General features: G+C 26.8%; 1 protein-coding gene across 8 annotated transcripts in view; it reads left to right on the forward strand.

Moving 5' to 3' along the window:
* LOC135931436 (MAP kinase-activating death domain protein-like) overlaps positions 1-22,968 on the forward strand; it is a 120,024-nt gene that overhangs the window by 8,891 nt on the left and 88,165 nt on the right. For all 8 annotated transcript variants that reach the window (XR_010573039.1, XR_010573040.1, XM_065468538.1 and 5 more), the window contains exons 4-6: positions 6,547-6,700; positions 17,683-17,844; positions 18,684-18,815. Coding sequence is in view for 6 of the 8 variants with exons in the window: in XM_065468538.1 (XP_065324610.1) it covers positions 6,547-6,700; positions 17,683-17,844; positions 18,684-18,815 (448 nt within the window). In the remaining 2 variants the exon portion in view is untranslated. The remainder of the gene's footprint in view (positions 1-6,546; positions 6,701-17,682; positions 17,845-18,683; positions 18,816-22,968) is intronic.

Below are 22,968 nucleotides of genomic sequence, written 5' to 3' on the forward strand. Positions count from 1 at the left end.
AATTGGTTAGAAAATCTACCTGCTAATTTCTCATACCCTTTTAAAACCATTTTAATTCTTTCCCTTTCAATATCTTAAATTATTTGACCCCTAATATCGTTCTTAATCATTCCTTTTAACTGCCACGAGTATATTTTCTCCCAAATAGCCATCTTCTAAATCCTCCTAATTGATTGTTTATCACCAACTTTCACTAAATCTGTTTTCTCTTAGTATCAGGGTTGGAAAGTCGGTCAATTGAAAGAAGGAGTATTTGACCTGGTCAAATACGGTCAATTACTCTAAAATGTTATTGGTGAATAACTATATTGATTTAATTAACTAATATGTATTTAAAGCATGTTTATCAATCAATAAGGTTAAAATATATTTGTATCTTCAAGGCATCGATTTAATTATAATTTTATATAAAAATGTAAAATTTTCATATTAGAATATTAGAATTTCATTTTGAAATATTAAAAAAAAGAATTTTGCTCATAATCTATTCGATTGGATCTCAATATATAAATAAATATAATAAATTTGCTAAAGCATGTATTGAGAAAATTACTAATTGCCAATTTATATTACATTAGGCTTTGGCCAAAATGTTTTGAAAAAATCCATAATATTTAAATTTCGCAAATTAATAACAAAACACTTTGGACACATTTAAGTTTAAAAAAAATTAAAATAAAAGTTATAATAAAAATGCTTGATATGATTCAATTAGTTATTTATTATATAATATTTGAAGATACGATTGAGTATAAAAATAGGCATATATATTTGGAATTCAGGGGTATATTATAATTAAAATATTAATAAATATATTATTCATCATAGAGGTCGGGTTGACTTTCCTGGGTTTGTGTCAGATAGAAGCATTTTTACCAAGAGCCAATTTTATCAAAGAATGATTAATAAAATTATTAAGATACCTAATCCAAATTTCTTACCTTCAACAAACAATCTCCGTGAGATGATGCATATCCTTTATTAGACTTCATAATGAATACCTAATGCCCAAAAAATAAATTATAATAATAAATTATCTTGTGTTAGACTCTCAGTTGAGCGATGTTTTGGGATTTCAACTGCCAAATTTAGGCATCTTCATAAATTATCTGAAACTAACATAGTTGATACAATTCAAATTGTTAAGGCAGATTGCCTTTACATAATGTAATAGATAGATATAGGGCATTCAAAATATAGAGCTAATTTCAAATGAAGAAGGCTCTTTACCAGTTTTATTGAATCTCAATACCATCCCTCAAATGAGAACTCTAATAATGTAAGAGATTCAGTTATTAAACTGTGTATGAAATGAACCTATAATTGATAATGGTGATATTTAAATATTATTTTTATACCTAATAAATACAATGTCAATTGAAGCTATATTTAAATTTAAAAAATTATTTTATGAAAATTTAGCTTTATTTATATAAAATATCCATATTTTTGTATTATATTATAAATATAATAATTTATATATATTATGGAAAAATTATATTCCTAAACAAATGAGCCTTAAATTATTATTTAAGGTTTTCCAACTGTTTATCAAATATTGATACAATTATTTACAACATATATGTATTTCTTAAGTATATAAATAATATTTATATATCACCATTATTAATAATAGGTTCATACAAAGTTTAATAACTGAAATATAAAATAAATACAATTAAATATTTAGATATCTTTGAAATGCGCCTCTTAAATTATTAGAGTTCTCATTTGAGCGATGGTATTGAGATTCAATCGAATCTGGTAAATAGCATTCTTTTGAACTAGGCTCTATATTTTGAATGCCCTCTATATCTATTATTACATTATGTAAAAGGTAATCTGCTTTACATTTTGAATTGTATTAACTATATTAGTTTCAGATAATTTATGAAGATACCTAAATTTGGCAGTTAAAATCCCAATACATCGCTCAACTGAGATTTTAGCAGAAGATAATTTATATTTTGGGCATTTAAATGGCTTTTATAAAGTTCATTATGAAGTCTAATAAAGGATATGCATCATTTCCTACAAATACATATGAAGATATTATGTCTGTTGAATGTAAGAAATTTGGATTAGGTATCTTATTAATTTTATTAATCATTCCTTGATAAAATTGACTCTTGGTAAAAATGCTTCTATCTAAAACAGACCCAGGAAAACCAACCTCAATTAACATGAATCTAGAAAAGAATTAAAATTAATAAAATATATAATAACCTTTCTCTGTGATCAGCTACAGCTTGTAGCACAAGAGAATTAAATATTTTATAATTAAAAAACACAGATCCACTTTTTTAGGTTGTTTTGTTCTCACATGCTTTCCATCATTAGCACCTATTATATGAGGAAAACCAGATTTCCTGGAGTATTCTGCTGATATATCAAGTATTTGTTGAACTGTTGGTAAAAAGAGATGCTTGGGTTGAAGACTTATCCTTAATAATAATATACATGTAACAATAGTAGCTACTGATGATTTGCCAATTTTTGCAAATAAGGTTATTTTTCTATAGCTCATTCCTGTTGTCAAATATCTAAAAATATTAAGCTAATTTATTAAAAAATAAAAATCATACACAAGGGTTATATAAAGCCTATTCTTTATACTAATATTGTTTTTATGGGGTCTCCATTTCCTTCAAATATGTTAGAATATAATTAAAAGTGAATTGTATCACGGAATTTATCAGGATAATAAGGTATAATATCAAATATTTTAAAAAGTGCATGACCTCTATAATGAATAAAATATTTATTAATATTCTAATTATAATATACACCTGAATTCCAAATATTTATGCCTATTTCTATGCAGTGTTGTTAAATGGCTCGTTTTGAGCCGATTTTTAAAAACGGCTAACTCAATATTTCGTCCAGAAAAATATTACGCAAGCCTCAAGATTTTGCTTATAGAAGCAACAAAGGTCTAGGCATATATTATCGAAATCTCGAGACTTAGGCAATATTTTTTTGGCTAAAATATTGAGTTAACCGTTTTAAAAAATCGGCTCAAAATGAGCCGTTTAACAACACTATTTCTATGTTCAGTAGTATCTTCAAATCATTGGCGTACGCAGCGGGAGGAGACAGGGCGGCAACCCCCCCCCCCCCCCCCCCCCCCCAAGCCAAAAAATGCAGATGCCGGATATATTTTTCAAAAATATTAATGTTTATATTAATTTATATTTGTTAATATTTATTCCTATCTCATATTAAATATATATTTAATTACATTTATTTATCACATTCATCTATTAAGTTATTTATCAATTAATTTCGATTTCAAGTTTTCATTGGCGTAATATTTATCTACCATTTTCATATTTCTAGTCAAATAATAATTTTTCTGAAACTCCTTGTCTAACAGGGAGAAAGAAAGTGCAAGCTTGTCCAACGAAATGGAGTCTCCGCCATCAAGCAGCTTTTATGGAGTTAGAAGAACCGATTATTAATGCTATTACTGAAATATCACAATGGCCTGAAAGAAATATTTCCTCAGAAGCAAGAAAATTATTGGATTCAATACTTATTTCAATTTTTTTTTCTCATTAGAATGTATTATTTAATTATACAACTATTTTATGTGATACTTTTCAAAAACATGACATTGACTTAATTAAGAAGATGAGAATAGCGGAGAGCATTTTATTAGAACTCAAGGAAATTAGGGCTAATGTTGATGAAGAATTTCAATTTTATATGTTATCATTGAGTCAAAAGGAGAGCTATACGTGTTTAATATTTGTTTCACTCGATTTGCAGCAAGGCAAGCTCATCGTCAAAACATTAGTATAAGATCAGTAGAAAAGTATTATAAAACTATAATCCAAATAAATGAATGGTTTTTAATTCATCATGCAGGACTTACCAATCTGCAGATATTACTTCCACAAAAGCCTTCCCAATCTTTTTCATGATGGTGATAGAAAAAAAATATTATTTGTTTGATGTCTTATTAGCTGAATAACTAACTATGTTTAAAAGATTAACTAAGATATAGTCCCAAAAAATGCTATGGATGCTTTCTATAATTTCAAACACATTTTAGATTTTATTCCCAATGTATTAAAATGATTATATATATTAACAACTCTTCCCATTAGTAAACTAATGAGAGAACATTCTCTTTTTTAAGAAGAATAACAGAGCCCTGCAGAGATACAATTTGCAGGGTATGGATTTTTTTTCATAATTTTTTTTCGGCCCGGCCCGGGTTTTTTTTAAAGAAATTATATTTATTTTTGATTTTTATAGCTAATTTCAAATATTTGGTTTTAAAATATATAGCCGAGCCCGGATAATTTTTTTTTGAAAAAAATCAGGCCCTGCCGGGTCTATTTAAAAAATTAAAATACGATCCGACCCGGGAACCAGGCCTGCAGTTCTCTGAAAACATATCTAAGAAGTACAACTTTTGAAAGTGGATTGAATGGTTTGGATCTTTTAAATATTTATAAGCATTTGACGCCAAGCAAGGATGAGTAATTGAAAAATTAGGTCAATCCCAACGAAGATTGGATTTTACATTGTAAATATAATACAAAATACAATTATTCCTAAGAAACTTTTTGTGTATTAATATTTATATTTCCAACATTAAATTTTTTTACTTTATATATAAATTTTAAAGGCTCAAAAAATTCAAATTTCTATTTTGGGTCATTTAAGTGATTCATATGGTGGTTATATTCACTTTATATTCTTTAATTCACATTTATTTTATAGTTTTTTATGTGCCGGTTTATATATATTATTTTTTTATAATTCATATAATTTAAAATTGTGTATTAAAAATAGTTATTAGTCCTAATAAATTTATGCTTGATATTTTTAAATAACAATAATATTTCTTAAAAATATTTATTAACCCCCCCCCCCCCCCCACTCCCAGACCAAATTCTTGCGTACGCGCCTGCTTCAAATATTATATAATAAATAACTAATAATTGAATCATATCAAGCATTTTGAATATTTTAATTTTTTTTAAAACTTAAATGTGTCCAAAGTGTTTTGTTATTATTTTGCGAAAATTATAAAATTTTAAGGATTTTTTCTAAACATTTTGGACGCAGCCTGAAGAAAAAATATTAAAGATACGTTTGAAAAAGATAAATCCAAATACATGTGACACGCTGAACTGCTGATGATTGGATCCCCAATATAAGAGGATCATCTTACTGGTGGATGCAGGAAGTGATATAATATAAGAATATTGCATTTTACAAGATATTTTAGTGATATCATAAATTTTAGATGAGCGACGGTATATTTATTAGAAAAATGTAGAAACCAGTATTCCTAAAAACCAATCAGATTTCGGCCTCAAATTAATGGAGTGGGCTGTGCCCATTTTGAACATTAAGAGAAGTGTCTAATAGTTTACTAACAATTCTTAGTTATCTTTTTTAGAAAGAAATTTGTCTGTTTGGGGCAATATTCATACGAAGAGAAGAAATTGTTTGAAGATCTCGTCAACCATAAATTTCGTAGTATATCATAACCTAAGATTATTAAGAATATTGAAGAAAATGATAATAATGAATAGAGTGAAACATTAATTATAGAATTTAGAAAAATATAATTTTACATAGATTCATTTTTTTTACTATTATATATAAAATAAAGTTAATATTGTCTTAAAAAACATTTATTTGAATTAGACCATATTTGGCTGGTTATCGGTTAATTAACCGAATCCTATTTGACCTGTCAAATGCACAACCCTGCCTAGTATTCCTATAAATTGAAATGGGCCTGTAAGGCATTCATCTGAACTTTTAATATGGTTTTCGTTAGTTGTTTCTCTTTATTATCCATCTATATCACAAGCAAAACTGAAAAAACCGACCCTTTGGCGTCCAATTCCACCATATAACTGTTTATATAATCGAATTCTACTCCATACCAGTTTCTACTTCTTCTGTGTATTCCATAATTCGTAGTGTTTATAACTCTATAGCTGATAACGATAACTTCCGACCAATATTTTATAAATTTCTTAAGATACCTGACGGATGTAGCGGTACTTGTGTTAAACAGCACTTTTATCGTAGTGTTATCTGCCATAAGGTTTCCAGTAACCATACATATTTTTCTTTGCAATCTTTTCCCAATTTATTTAACCCCTACGAAAGAATTTGTTATAATTGTAAAATTTTGCTTAAGTGTATACATTTTCATCAATGGTAATAAATGTATATTTACCTCTCCCTCTGGGGTTTCCAACAAAGGTTCACCTCTACCTCTCTTTTAAAAAAATATTTTACAAGGAATTTTATGGTTATATATTTTTTACATGAAAAATGTCTCACATCTATGCCTCTTTTTTAATATTTAAAATCGATTTGGTCCATTTTTTTTATAAACCTCATCTTACTTTCTCGCTATATTCCACAAATCGCCGATTTACTACATATATTCACTACTAACTTAATTCTTCAATATTTTGTTTAAATTTATTTAGGACCGCCTCTCTATCTATTCTTATCTTTGCCCTTTCTTTCTTTATTTAATTATAATTACATATTTTTTTACAGCGCTGAAGATGCACTATGGAATATGTTGATTTGCGAAATATCGGATAGAGAAAATTTCGAACCCATGATTATACACATTGTGAATATGATAGAATCCTGGATATCAAGATTTTTGGATGCTCCTGTTCCCATCCCTGGAAAAACAAAAGTTCAAGTAAAATATTAAAAATGCGTTAAAAACATTACAATTGCCAAATTTATTTTAAAGGTAGATCGTGGTTAGTGTTGTTAATTTGCTTGGTCGTAAAATTTACCCCGTGGTTTATACCTCTGGTTTAGACCCGGGGTTCAGATAAACGAAAACTAAGAAAAATAAATTTCATTTACTAATCTTAAATTAAATCTTATTATACATTCTAATTATAAATTAGAGCTTTGTTTATTGTTTTATTACACATTAATTAATCTCATTTTCTTGCCATTTAAATATTGATTGGAATCAATTTGACCTAGCCATTTTATTTCTTCCAGACTACGTTAAATTCACATATATATTAGTTTATATATTATATAGTACAACCTTCTTCAAAACTTTTGTGGGGTTTATAGAATTAAAATACAACTTTAAAAAAAATTCTTAGTTATAATATCGATAATTAATTATTTCTTGAACATATTATTTTTTAAAATTTGCCATAACATAATTATCCTTAACAATCAGCATGCATTTTTTTAATAATAATTATTAATTATTATTTTTCAGTGTTGTGATGATTTAATAAACATGTTGATTAAATTAAAAATAAATCCCTTTGAGATAGAAATATTTTGTTTATGAAAATATTAAAATAACACACTTACTTTTAAAAATTTGGAGTTGAAAGAAAATGTCGAGAAAAACATTATTTTTTAAAAACTACCGATAATTTAACTTTAATTAATATTAAAGTTAATTCTTTTTAAATTTTACGACAATTTTAATTTTAAATTTCTTCAAACTAAATATTATTTTAGCCGTTAAAAAATCGGATAGACCAAGTTTTTAGCCGAAAACTATAACTCTGGCTTTGGAGTCTTTCTTAAAAAGATAGAGGCTCAAATTTAGAAGAAATTAATATAAATTAAAACACCTTAATGTTAACGGATTTTCTTCGGCAAGCGCCTGAAGATTAAGCCAAGTTAGCCTTTATTTAGCCATTATTCAGTTATAGCTTAAACTATATAAAAAGTGTAAATTGATTTTATATATTTTGACTTCAGAATAGGCAGGAGAACCCCCCCCCCCTAAATAAAACTAATATTCAGAAGTATTCTAAATATCCCATTCAAGCTAAATCTTGTCGAATTTAGGAACTAATGCTATCAAATGTACTTCTCCAAGATACATTTCTAAAATTATAAAAAAAATTAATATTAAAAAATAAGCGATGAAATTAAACAAATTCGGCTATAAAGTTCGCACCTAATTCTGAACTAGTATGGGGCATAGCAATTAAGCCTGGGCATGCTGAAACGTTTTAAGAAAGTTTCCATGGCCCATCCACTGGTTTGTTGTTTTGAATCTATTTTTTTAATGCCGGGAATTATTTTAAACCTCAAAAAAAGAAAGGATTTATATTTTGATTTAAAAATTAAAAGAAAAGAAAATAATATCTAATATGAAATTAAAGAAAAATTTAAATTGTTACTGGATATATAAAATCCAAATGTGTTATTCATCTGAACCCTGGGCCTGTGCTCGAGGTTCATGCTCAGAGCTGGTTTAGTCGATTTTTAGACCCAAACTCCGGGTCTGGGTATTACACAACCAACCAATTAACAACACTAATCGTGGTAATCCTTTTTTTTCAAAAGTTTTTTCTATCGTGTAGAAAGTAGTAATGATCAAGGGTTTGACTGAACAGCAAATGTTGCAATATTTATATTCATTATTAATTAAGTTCTGATTTCATACTTCAAAAATAAGCAAGCAATTTAAATGAAATATTGGATATATTAATATATAAATTAATATATAATTATTTTCAAAATTTTTATTTAAAATAATTGGGCAGGGCCGGGCCTAATATTTTTTAAAAAAATTCGGGCCCGGTCGGGTCGGACCTTGGAAATTTTTTTATTATCAATTTATATTGAATTTTTTATGTAAAATAAAAATATTTGATTTTATTTTTTAAAACTAAACGACATATAACATATGTATTTATTTTGAGTAATTATAAAAATTAATTTCTATATTTAAATAAATTCGGTCCCGGCCGGGCCGATAAATTTTTTTAAATAAAATTTCGAATTCGGGCCGGGCCGGCAAAACTTTTTTAAAAAAATTTCGGATTCGGGCCAGACCGGCAAAACTTTTATAAAAAAAATTTCGGACCGGGCCGGGCTTGAAAAATTAGGCCCGATGCAGATCATTATCTTAAATACAAGACACTTTTATAAAATTATCATTACCAATTTAGAATAGTTATAAAATATAATTTTTATTATTTATTGGTGAAGAACATAACATAAGCATATAATAAGAATGAATATTACAATAATTAATAGAATATTTAATGACGAGTTAATTATAATAATTAAGCCATTTATTATTAGTTTTAGCCCATGCATAGCATAGTCAGGGAAGGGATACTAGTATTTTTAAGGTGAGTTGAAATAATAATTTGCAAAAGAGTATTTAAAATAGAATCATTATTTTTTAAGATAATCAATTTTTCAAATAATTTATCATTAAACCTTTGCCGTTTCGGTATATTTTACATTGTGCCAAAACTAAATAACCTTTCAACTGGAGCTTATTAAGATATTGCAGTATTATATTTAAAGAAAACTCCTTAGTGGAAGGATAAAAGTAAGCATTTCTAATGTATTTCGACGGTCTTTAAAATAATTTAAAATCCAGCTCAATTTTATTTGTATTATTGAACTCAGTAACATTTGTTTCACCAAAAGAAAAATGATCATCATTTTCTGTATTAGATATTAAATCTTGATGTTATAGTTTGAACTTGATTATACACTACTGGTACTAAATTTAGTGCTTCTTTTAATAATACAAAAGTATTTTTTTTTTATCATCCGACAATTCATAAGTTCTTAAAATATAGATGGGATAATAGTGCCACAAAAGCCTCGTTATATTTATCATCATAAGAAAAAAATTCCCCAAATCTTTTGTATCTTGGACAACTTTTAATAAAGGTAGAAAATATTTCAACTTATGTTTTAAGTTTACTTAAGTCCCTTTTATCCACAAATAGTATGGGCACTAATTCTGTTCTACTCTGCTCTTGTAGTTTGTCTAAACAATATCCGCTTCTTTAAATGGGACAATCAATTATTTCAAATAATAAATTAAAATGAGATTTATATTTTAACAGTGAATTCATACTATCCTATAGGCTATTTCAGATGATTATGCAAGGAAATTTTAGCTGATTGCTTGTTATCTCCCTTATCTTTTCAGAAGATTTGAGCCTTACACTTGCATTCCATAATACACATTTTCCATTACTCCATTTCAATTTTATTTTGTGTAATTATTGGTTTTATTTTATTAATGGCATTAAATGAAGCTGAAATAGTGGGTTGAATTTTTTTTATTATGGTAGAGTTTGCTTTATATTGGGTATGCTTAAATGGTATTTCTAATTTTTTTAAAAAATATATAATTATATATTAACTTAAAATTATCATATAAATAATATATAATATGTTTAAAAAAATTTGCAGAGGAGTATGTTGAACCCTTTATCATTTTTTTGTGTTTACAGGTTTGACATTCAGCTTATACATTTTCTTTTGACTTGAACTATTTAAAAAATTTTGCATCTAAAATTTTAGGATTGGGATTTGATTCAGGGGAACTTATTTCCATAATTTTCCTTTCACTTCCTTCTTCATTACCATGAGTGTTAATCATAGTTTACAGTGATATTCTTTATATCACAATTTATTACTGGATTATTAAAAATTTTGGGACAAATTTTTTAAATTTTTTCTCTCAACAAGGGTAATTATTTTATTAATTTATATAAATTAAATAAATAATATTTTTCTAAAAAATGTGTTTTATTTTCATTAAAATTTATTTATTATTGCTAACTAAAATTAAATCATTAATAATTTTAAATTTTGGTGGCCAAAGATTTTTTCTAGGGGCCAGGTTTGGGGGCTAAAAATTTTTTAGGGAGCCCGCCCCATAGCTAACAGCCCTGCTCTTGATATACCTTTTCCCACAATAATGATTCACAAAAATTTACTTATTTTCCTCATCATCTCTTGAAGACATTCAACTACTTCAAAACGAGTTAAAATTGACTGTCACGAATGGCTGGAAGCCTTGCCGAGCCAAAACCTGGTGATCTTAACCAATGAGAAACTAAGAGTGACATAAGATTTAGACTCGGATGCAACCCAGTTAAATGACACTCTTCAATAAACAAATTATTTTGCCTCCTTATAAAAAAGGCTCACATACCTAATATTCTACAACCTTGCAATTTTTCAACAGATGACGGCTTAAGACCGGCCTGACCACTATTCCATGGAATGGTCAAATCTCTTATTTGGGGGTCTCATCTTTCCACACCAATATAAATAGTAACTTGCTTACTCTAGCAAAGACTAAAAAAATAAACAAAATAGAAACCTCAGCAATTTTATACGTCAATTGCAACTTCTATCTATATTTCTTAGTCTTCACATTAGAAACAAATTAACTCTTAATTAATAAAAATGTTATATAAAATTATGGTTATTTGCTCAATATATCAATGCTAAAACAGAGGGAAAAGAGTTACATGGATGACATGGTTGGCTCTATGCTGATCCCAAGCTTCGTAAACCGTACTCATGAACTACCGAGCAAAATCGAAATTAATTTTGCACACATATCTTTAACTAAAACTATTAAGCTACTAAAATATTCAGGCATAAATATTGAAAGAATATGAAGTAATAACGCTTTTTAAATGACTGGGGTCTGCATAGTCCCACTCCCACCTGTGTTATGAAAGTTTAAATAATAATCATATTTCTACTACGTGATTTTGATTTATAAAAATATCAAAAAATAAAACATATATATATATATATGTAGTGTTATTAAAGGGCTCTTAAAAACGGCTAGCTCATTATTTTAGCCAAAAATAATAACGCAAGCCTGGAGATTTTGCTCATAGATGAGTGACAGAAATGTTTCGACTTTCTACTAAATCTCGAGGCATGTGTTATTTTGATATTTTGACTTAAATCTTAACAACAATTTAAAAGTGAAAATCGAAGAATAAAACATAATATAGAAAGTGATAAATATATTTATTAATTTATATCAGAGACCTCTTGCCGGGCCGTAATTTTTTTAATATACCCAGTCCTAAAATATTTTTAAGAAAAGGACCCGGGTCATTTTAAAATAGAATATTTAAAATCTCCATTATTAGCTATAAAAATTTTAATAAAATTTAATAGATTTTGAATATCCTTGCCGGGCCGATATTTTTTTTACAAAAAAGAATCCAGGCCGGGCCTGAAGGGTGGCCTGAGCCGGGCCTAAAAAAATTAAAAAAATCCAGGTCGGGCCGTGCAAATGGTACTTTTGCAGGTCATATTTTCAATAATTTATTTTTAATGACTTTGTCTACAATTTAAAAAAAAATCAGACTGTTTTCTGGTTCATAATATTTTTGAAACTTATAACTAGGACCTATTTTTTGGTTTGTTTTTGGGTTGGAAAGAGTTACAAAAATACGTTACATACGTCTATTTAACTCTTTCTTTTTGGGCTGTTTAGAAGAAGCTATATAAACGCCTAAACCTCCTACTGCTTAGAAATAAGAAGAATCAGGACATGACGAATTTTATTAAGGGAGTTTATAAACAATTTATACCTCAGAATTTGTAGTTTAGTCAAACCACATGGTTAATGTAAATTAATTTATAATTTTTTTATCATTATTTATTTATTTTTAATCATAAAAATAAATTATGTATTTATTATTTTTTAACATATTTTTAATTTATTTATCACGTTTTTTTCAATTTATTACTAATTATATAGAATATTCTTAGTTTAATAAAAAAAATTCGAAATATATTTTCTTAAATATTAAAAATTATATATCAATTCCGTAAAAATTTTAAATTCAAACGCCACTTTTATTGGATCGGAAAATTTAATAATATTGACCGATAACTGATATTATTAAAAAAAAGAATAATCAGCCCAATTCTATAAAAATCAGAGACCTGCTGGCCCGGCCCTAAGCTCGACCCGGGTATACGGGCCGGGCCATATTTAATTTTTTAAATATACTTAAGCCGGGCTTAAAAAATGTTTAAAAATCAGGCCGGACCTAAAAATTTTTTTAAAAAATACCCGGGCATATTTTAAATCGCCATTAAGGGAAACCGGAGTTATATTGTCCATAAAAAATAGATGAAGCAAATTTTCTAAAATGTTTAAGAGTATTTTTATTCTTTACATATATCTCTACGGTAGAAATTAATGTTTAGAAAAAAATCTTTTAGTATTAATATAAAATTTAAAAAAAGGAAAATTTATATGAAAAATACCAGGGGGTACATTATCCTTGCGTTGCATATCATAGCGCTTTTTTATTTTTAGATTTTCAAATATTTTTTATATAAAAATGTCAATTCTAAGTAAATAAATAAAAATAAATTGTCAAATATATTAAATTCACCAGGTTCATCTATATTATGTATATCACCAGGAAGCTTGTTATCACTTAAAACTGTTATATAATTTACAAAATATAAGTCGCTCAACTTCATATTGTCATTCGGTACCTTAGACAAACTAGTAATTTATAATATTCATAAAAAAAAATTAGATTTTTTTGTTCAAAATAATCCCAGCTTAAAAATAGCTAGTACCCCGCCTAAACCTGCCCCAGGTCTTAAAAATTAATTAAAATCTAATGAGAATATTAATTACCATAAATATTGTTAATATTTTTATACATGATAAATTGAGCCTATTATATCATTTAGAATTGATGCCTGGGTAATAAAAAAAGCAAAAATTTAAATATGAGCAATTATGTGTCTAACATTTTTAGACCTACTTAAGCACCTTATTAAAATACATATTTGACTTTTTCAAATCTCAAAGTTTGCTAATTTTTAATTATTTGAGAAGAAATTACCTATTCCGGGATTACACTATCCCCGGTCTCCCCTATTAAATATAAAAATTAAAAATAAATATACAATATTTAAAAAAAATTTGGGCCGGGCCTAATATAAAACCTGGGCTGGCCTCAAATTTTTTTAAAAAAATTATCAATTTAAATATTAAAATACTCTTCATAAAGGCAAGCCCATTTTTGAACAACTTTTCTTAATTTTTTAAACATACATTTTAGAAAGAATGAAAAGGTAAAAAAAATAAGAAAATGTATTTTTTTAAATAGCTTTTTAACGATAAACTCCCAAATATCAGTTGTTCATATCTTACCTCCCCACCTGCTATTGTGACGCATTTTGTAATATTCTCAGCCGTGATATCTAAAATCTCTTTAGGTCGGTATTTTCAGAGCAACGTGAAAATTTTCAAATTTATATATATTAAAATTAAAACCACAACCTTTTTTTGGGTTGTTGCTGGGTATTTAATAACCTTTTAATGTTCTTACAAAGAACAAAAATTAGTTTGACATATGCTATCGGATCATGTAAATATTGAAGATGATTAAATTTAATGAAACCCCCAAAATATTATCATGATAATAAGTTTGTTCATGCAGAGCTTTAGTCGAAACGAGTATTGTTAAATTAATGTCTATATTCACCCGCTCCCACTTCCCTGTTTCTTGGCTGATATTGAATTTCTAAGCTGGTTTTGCAGACCTATAGTTATAGCCCATATAGCTTAAAGGTTAAAAACATTCTAGTTCCCTATCCTTTTAGGCTAATATGGGCTATGTTGGGTTAGTTTATATATGAGATTTTTTTTATCAGCGAACGATCAACCACAGAAACCTTATTCTATTAATTTATATTATTTTTTTTATCTCCCACCCCGACCCTTTTAAAAACGAATATAGAATGTAAATGTAATGAATGTTATACATAATTGAATATATCTTTTCCTTGTTCAACAATATATATTATGATCTCTTACTGATATCTAAAAATCAATAAATATTAATTTAAAAATTTGGCCCTAATATTTGTTAAATATAATTACTGATCTTAAATCGATAATATGTTTAGTGCTAATATATTATAATTTTATACATCAATAAAAATTAGGATTATGAAATTATAAATTCGCGAATAGTATTTTCGCCGATTTAATATAATATCCCCTTTAACTTGATTAGCGTGATCTCTTTCTTATGTTAATTAGTGTCATGTAAATTTAAAATAATAAAATTATCCTTTTTTTTACTATGTAAAAATTATACCTGGATATTTAAATCCATGTAATTTACAGCCCTGGTGGGGTTTTGGAATTTGGTCATTTATCAACGGAAATATGAGAAGTTAATGAATGATGTATTATATCATCTTTTTAAAAATAATTAAAATTAAAATAAATATATTCGAAAAAAAATGATATTATAATTTATTTGGGCACCTGTGAATTGTGAGATTGTATTCAAACACATCATAAATATGGATATGTTTTCCATTGTAACATCGGTATTGCTACCCAAATTTCAAGAATTTTTTTTGCTCTCAAAGATGGTAACAATTAGGATTATAATATTGTTTACGAAGGACTATTTGCAATTTAAGTGGATTCTACTCGGGTATAAAAAATCGATCCAGTCCGTATTTTTAAAGTCTCCTTCGGGTTTTTAAATCATAACCTTAAGATCTCTTATAATTATTTCTATAAAATATAAATCCTGGTTATAACATATTGTTAAGGACTCAGGAATATCCGAGTTTTTAGTAGACCTTTATTCTCAAAAATCCTCATAATAAAATGACGGAAACATTATATGGACAAAATATACTCTAATCATCAGAGTTGTTAAAGTAATCTAGTTATATTTTAGAAGTATCGGTATCTATTTTTAGATATATTATGATATAATTTTATTTTACGTTTTTTATATTAAAAATAATAATATTTGATTTAAATTTCTTAAGTTCGAGTTTTTAAAAAACTAATCAAATATTTTAATTTACCCAAAGGATGACGACAACATGGTAAATTTTTTAATTATGATCTATTAAAGTTTCCAACTCACTGTAAACAGATAACCTTCTAATAATTTAATATCTATTTTTTTTAGAAGATTTGAAATAATATAAATTTTTGTACTAATCAAATTTTCACTATTTTATCAGGATTTCAGTATATTAAAAGATTATCCAAATGTTAAGTTGTTAATAAAATATAACACCACTCTGCCGTCAAATGCCACGATAGAAAGATTTAGTGTGGCTTAAAATTTTGAGAATGCTTCATTATTAAAATCTAACAATGATTACTTACTGGCTGATAGCCCGGCAAGAATGACAGAAAATCCGAATTTTCACCTTAGTTTGATGATAGATTAATCAGAAATTCCGCCCAAAAGGGGGTCTGGGGGCGACACATAACTCAAAAATCAGCTTATCTTATGAATAAATAATATGAGGAATAAATATGGAGAATATATTTATACGCAAATAACTGGCCTCCCAACTATGTAATCACTATTGATCTCCTAAGATTGTGACACTCCCACTAAGATGATAATAATAATTATAGTCAAAAAATATTTTAATTATCTTTTATTTGGTACCTATATCAATATTTTATGTTGATAAAATATTCCTGACCCCCCATAGACTAGAAAACTTTAAGTCATATTTAACATATGGCCATAAGATATTTTAATTACTTTTATTTGAAACCCATATCAATATTTTAGGTTGATAAAAATATTACTGAATCCTCCCCCCCTCCCTCCCTAAGACCTAGACATTACCACTTAAAAAATATTTAGCATTATAGTAAAAAGATATTTTTAACCTTAATTTTATCAATATTTGTGTTGATAAAAATATTCCTGACCCCCCCCCCCACACCACACCACCCCTTAAGACTTAGGCCCGCTCACTTAGAGTGATAATTATGATTTCAATTGAAAAATATTTTATTTACCTTTTATTTGATACCCATATCAAATTTTTAGATTTACCCCCCCCCCCCCAAATCAAATCCAACCTATAAGGCCAAGAATAAATATTCTTATTTTAACCAAGATTTTTAATTAGCTTCTATTTGTTATCCATTTGTGTTTATAAAATATTCCTGACCCTCAAGACCTAGACTCACCCACATAGGTGTTAATTATCATTATAATCAAAAGATAAATTAACTACCTTTTATTTTATACCCATATTAAATTTTTATTTTAACCCCCCCCCCCTCCCACCATCTGGATCAAGTCCAACCCATTAAGATCAAGAGTACTATTATTTCAGTCAAAATATATTTAATTAGCTTCTATTTGATACTTATATCAATCATTTATCTTGATGAAAATATTCCTGACATCCTCGCCTACCTCCAGTCAGTCCAAGTCTAACCCAGGCCCTAAAAAATTTTTTTTAAAAATACTCTTGACGTATATTTTAAAATCAAATATTTTATATCGTCATTATTACCTATAAAAATAAAATATTTTAAATAGAAATCTAAAACCTGGGCCGGGCCAGAAAAAATTAAAAAAAAATTCTGGACTGTGTTGTTCAAATGATACATCTGTAGGGTATATCAAATACCATTGAATGAATATTCCCATAAATAATACTATTATTGAATATATGGTTGACCTTTTTTAAGATATATATAGATAATCATATAATTAATATATGTATTATTAAAATGTGTAACAATATATATTATGTATATAGATAAAATATAATTTCAATAAAAAATAATTAAGCTCACTTCAAAATTTAAATTTTAACAACTGGATACCATACATAGTTGTGTTAAAAATATTTCTTGATTGTATCTATACTTAGATACATTTGTAAAAAATTGTTTCTTTAAGCTGATACAGATACATCGTCTAAAAATTAAAATGTATCTTTATCTACATATAGATTTGGAAAGTATCTTTTAACAACTCTGATAATAATCAAGTATAAGAAGCAAAACGTTTTTTTGTATTAACATTTTATCTAGCTAATTATTATATTTTTATTATTATTAAGATAACCATTTTGCCAGAACATTTCCTTCCTCGCTCGCTACTTTTTGCTCTTCCGGATTCTACCAGATTTTCCCTAATAGATTTTCCGCTCCACTTGCCATTGGAACTTTTGGGTGTAGATACTTGTTTGAAAGTTTTGACCTGTATTATTTTGGAGCAAAAGGTTTTTCCCTAAAAAATGAACGTTTTGTAAAATTTTAATTTGAAAATAAATATAGAAATGCAGAGGGCTATCTGAAACTGAATCAGAAGAATTTGGGTTCGACAAATCGTTTATAGGATTCGAGTCTACATTTTAAAAAAAATATTTTATAAAGCTTTTTAATTTTTTAACTTTTTAACGACGATTAGCTTTCTTTGTTTAACTCATACTATTTTTTTATTCACAAATATGTGAAATTGAGGGAGAAGGGTAAAGACTATGAAAAAAGAATTGAACATGATAATAAAGGTTGCGAAGGATGAGCAAAAGAATTGCGTGATTTTAACATATTTAAGCAGGAGTTTTTTTGTATAAAAATAGTGGAAAGCATATTATTCTTCAGAAATTATACGATAAATCAATTTAACGGATTCTGAAAGAGCCGTTTTAGAGTTCTAATGTCTAAATTTTATTTAAAAAAATTAATTTATTATTGAAATTTACGAAATCGAATTGAACGCATAATGTATAAATGCGAGAATCATTTTATTTATTTTGAAAAATATTGGTGGTCGTAGCTTTAGTGTCTGTAAACTTCTGTACTACAATTAGATCCAAATTATCCTTCGAATCACTAAATTCATTCATTTTTTTGAAATGTTATATATGTGTAAATAAAATAATGCCATATAATTTAGTAAAAAATTATGTTAATAAATTTAAATAAAATTGAAAGTTTAAAAAGTTTACAAATCAATAATTTTAGAATTCACGAGTTTTAAATTCCCAAGCTTTATGAAAAAATTAACCTTTCATTTGTGCCTGTTTCTTTTTTAAACAAATCAACTTTTTTAAAATAGGTCGTTGTTCAATCTAGAGATCACAATGTTTTAACTATGAGCGTTTTAGCGTTGGTAGCTATGATATACCCCATGGAATACATGTTCCCTATCATCCCACTACTGCCCGTTACACTACGGGGATCAGAACAGGTAATATCGAAAATAGGATTTTGAATTATTTAGAAATATTACATATAATTATATTGACAATATCTCGGCGGATATTTGAGAGCCTGGGGTAATTACTATTATTGATTTAAATCTTTATAATTGGTGCGCGAAACATAAAAATAGGCATAAATATGAAATTGTGAAGCAATCAAATGAATAGTGTGTTTAATTTGATAATTTTTTTTAAAAAAAAGAGAAAGTCATCGTAGATGTTCATTATTATATTTTCATGCAAAAAAAGCATCTAGGGGATTTTCTATCTTATTGATGTCATCCTTTTTAAAGAAAGCATCCATAGAAGTGGTTTTTTATGGTTATAACTTACAACCAATCTATTGGAATCAGATTATTTGATCCTTCAAACCATCCATTTAGGTCATCTATGGACCCAGGAAGTTTGTAGGACCAGTTCATGATTAAATTTGGATGGAATAATTAGAAAGGTTGGAGAATAGAATCTAATAAATATAAATTAAGTATAATGTTATATTTTTATATTAACAACTTAAATTAATTATATTAGATAAATTGCCAGGAATTTCCCTGAGCAAATGATTTGTTTTCCATGGAAGTATTTCCCATAGCATTTTTCGAATTTATGCTAATTTTTTTTTTTGCCATTTTTTTTATCTTTTATAATTTTTATCTTCAGTCAAATTTTAAATAACTTTTTATTAGTGCAATAATATCTGATAACCAAGAATTATCTCTCATTCTTATTACATCAACTTACTTACCAACTTACTGTTATTAGACGTTATTTTCTGTTACGTAACTTATAAGTTTGCTATATTGTAAAATATAGTGATATTTTTTTAGCCGTTTTTTGATCGTTATATTATAAATAAAATTTATATTTTAGAGATAAATATAAGAAATAGACAAAAAGTGAATCCAACATTTTTTAATGTTTCATTTTAGTTAAATATTGGTGCAATGAAATTCCATGCTATATGGGAAGGTATTTCAATTTCGCAATTAATCTAGTGAAAAGGGATTTGTACAAATCAAACACTCTGTATTAGCTGCAAAATTATTCTCAATTCCTCCATCCAGTACAACCATAAATAATATGGTCTTTGGAATAACACAGTCAAAGATAATACACACCATGGAAGAGTGAGAAAATGTTAATCAACATCTAGATGATGAAATTCGCCCAGTCTAATAAAATGGGAACAATCAATGAAGAAATGCATATATCTTATGAATGTATTTCGAGATGATTTTTAATCATTTTATCTTTTATTAAAATTTTAACAACCCGAACCGTTAAGTATAATGGATTCAGTTTGATTACGCGTCAGGGACAAAATCATAAAGGTTCCCGTTCGGTTACGGTTCAGTTGCTTAAAATTATAAAGGATTCGGTTCGGTGACAAAAAACATTTATAATGAGTATTTCAGGTTTTATAATATTTATAAAATTTAATCAAAAAAGATAATGACAAAAAATAATCATTTTTTATTTATTATTTACATATATAAATAATGAAAATATCAGAGTTGTTAAAGTATCAAGATCCAAAAATGTGGTATCTTTATCAAGTAGTGCTGTAAACATCTAACGAACTCGTTAAACTTTCACCTACAAAAAAAGAATCGAACGTCTTTTAGCTACGTTCATCTTCAAAAAAAAAACGCATTCACTTTTTCAAAACTTTACGAATAATTTTTTTTTTAATTTTAATTTAATAATAAATACCAGAGTTGTTAAAAGATACTTTTTAAATGGATCTAGATACAGATATATCGTCTAAAAATTTATCTAGAGCTTCTAAAAAGTTATCTTGATACAGATACAATTTAAAATGTATCTAGGTACAGATACAATTTAAAATGTATCTAGGTACAGATACATTTTTTATTATACTCTTAGATAAGGTTTGAATAAACCTAAATTAGGATTCTATTGTGAAAATTCATGAAATGATCTAAGAAATTTATTGACTCGATATCACATTTATCAAAATATAACTAAAATAATGATTTTAAGATATTAATATAATATATGATTAATTTAAATAATTATTATATATCATTAATAAAATAATGTAATATATGATTAAATGATTATAAATAATTATTAGATTTCAGTAATAAAATATTTTCAAAATTTTGGTCATTAAGACATCCTCGTTTATCTGTAAAGACATTTTTAGCTATACTAAAAAGTCTTTCAACAGGGGCGCTGGAAGGGATTGTGGTGTTATATTTAATGAATAACATTTTTATATCAGGATATTGTTTAAAAATACTAAAATATCGGCATTCATTTTTGAAAAAACTATTTAAAATTTGTTGATTATCAGAATTTAAATCATTAACAATCATATCTTCTGCTGTGGGATACTGAAAAAAATCGGATATTAAATTATTGGGTTTTTTTTCACAGGTTAATTTGCACTCATTTGAAGACTTTGATAATTCCTCAACTAATCTTTGTATTAATTGTTTTTTTTTATTAAAATTTTCATCCATTTGTAACCATGTCCAATCTAGTTTAAAAAAAGGATGAAGCATAGTTGCCAAAATATTTTCATCTTCAAAAATTGTCCCATTAAACCTAGAATTATTAAATATTGATTAATTTATTATTAATTTACCTATCTTCAATCCCTTTAAGTAAGGCATTTAAGAGTGGTAAACAAAATTTCAGGTTCATTTGTTTAAAATTTTTCAATTTAATAATGAGCTGGGAAATAGTTGCACAGTAATAAGCTGTGAACATATATTTATCTCCCTGCAGGATATCAAGTGAACTTGCTACCGGCTTCATTAGCTAATTTAAAATAATGCTGTATATATAAATTTTATTTATAACTTACTAAACAATATTCATGAATAAAATAACATTCATTAGATAAAAATCTAGATAGTTTTATTCTATCGCAAATCTTCTCCAATTTTTCAAATTTAGTCTTAATAATTTCTGACATTAATTGGAAAGCATTATAAGTGGAGTTCCATCTAGTTATATTGGGACATATAAAATATCGGCCAATATTGTTTTTTATAATCTCAGCTGAATTTTGAGATTTATTTTGTCTATTCCATATATTTTGGCATTTAAATGTTGTGCTATATATCTAAGGAATAAAATATTAAATATTATAATTAAAATTATAGTTTTACCCTCTGATATTGTTTACACTGCAAGGCTCTATTTGCATCTACAGTGGCAACAAGATTCAATCAATGTGTGACTGGCACAACATTGATGATTAGGTAAAATATATGATTCTCATATTCCAAAATCCTGAGCAGTAGTATAAAGACCTGATATTGATATTGGTGCAACTGTTTCTTCATCTTCAGATCATCTATGGATTCACTAATATTTTCAATTGGCTTGAAAACTCTATCCTAAATGAGTAATATTATGTTTAAATTTATAATAAAATAAACCTAAAAGAAAAGTTTTTGGCATTATCAGTAATGGTCTTTGATATTTTATTTTGTATGCAATAATCCTTTGCTATATCTTGTAAATTTTTTGCTATTTTATCATATGTATGACTACCAGTCATTCTTTTACAAGCCAACGGTACATTTTTTCTTTTTAAACTTGTTGGATCTATATAGTGTGCACTGACTCCTATGTATGAACTAAAAATTAACATTTCTTACAACTGCTCAAATAATTTGTTTGTAATTAAATTATTATACAAATTTAAATGTTAGCTATACCGGCGATAGGCACTCCAACAATCTGCTGTTATGCATATTAACGATGGTTCTATTAGACTTTTAAAGATTTCTTTCTTTTCATTATCCCATCTTTGTGAAATTCTATCAACCACTGTCTGTCGGCAAATTATATTTTTTTGTGGATCTAATGTTTTGATCATTTTTATAAATGAAGGATTTTCAACAATTGAAAATGGCTGAATGCTATCTATAATAAAATCAGTTATTAAATCATCTAAAGTGGTTTGGGTTAAAGTCTGAGGTCTCTTGAAAAAAAAATTAATGGACGATGAGCCTAGTCCAATATTTTCTTTAATAGATTATTTCTCCTTCCCCTTTTTTATTTGGATTAAGAGTGTTTGATGTTTTCTCTTAAAATTTAAAATTAAAATTGTAAACATTTATTTAGTATCTATACCCTTAAATGTTTTACAATGTTGCA

Source organism: Gordionus sp. m RMFG-2023, chromosome 1, assembly GCF_954871325.1.
Source record: "Gordionus sp. m RMFG-2023 chromosome 1, tfGorSpeb1-WG-v2, whole genome shotgun sequence".
Lineage (NCBI taxonomy): Eukaryota > Metazoa > Nematomorpha > Gordioida > Chordodea > Parachordodidae > Gordionus > Gordionus sp. m RMFG-2023.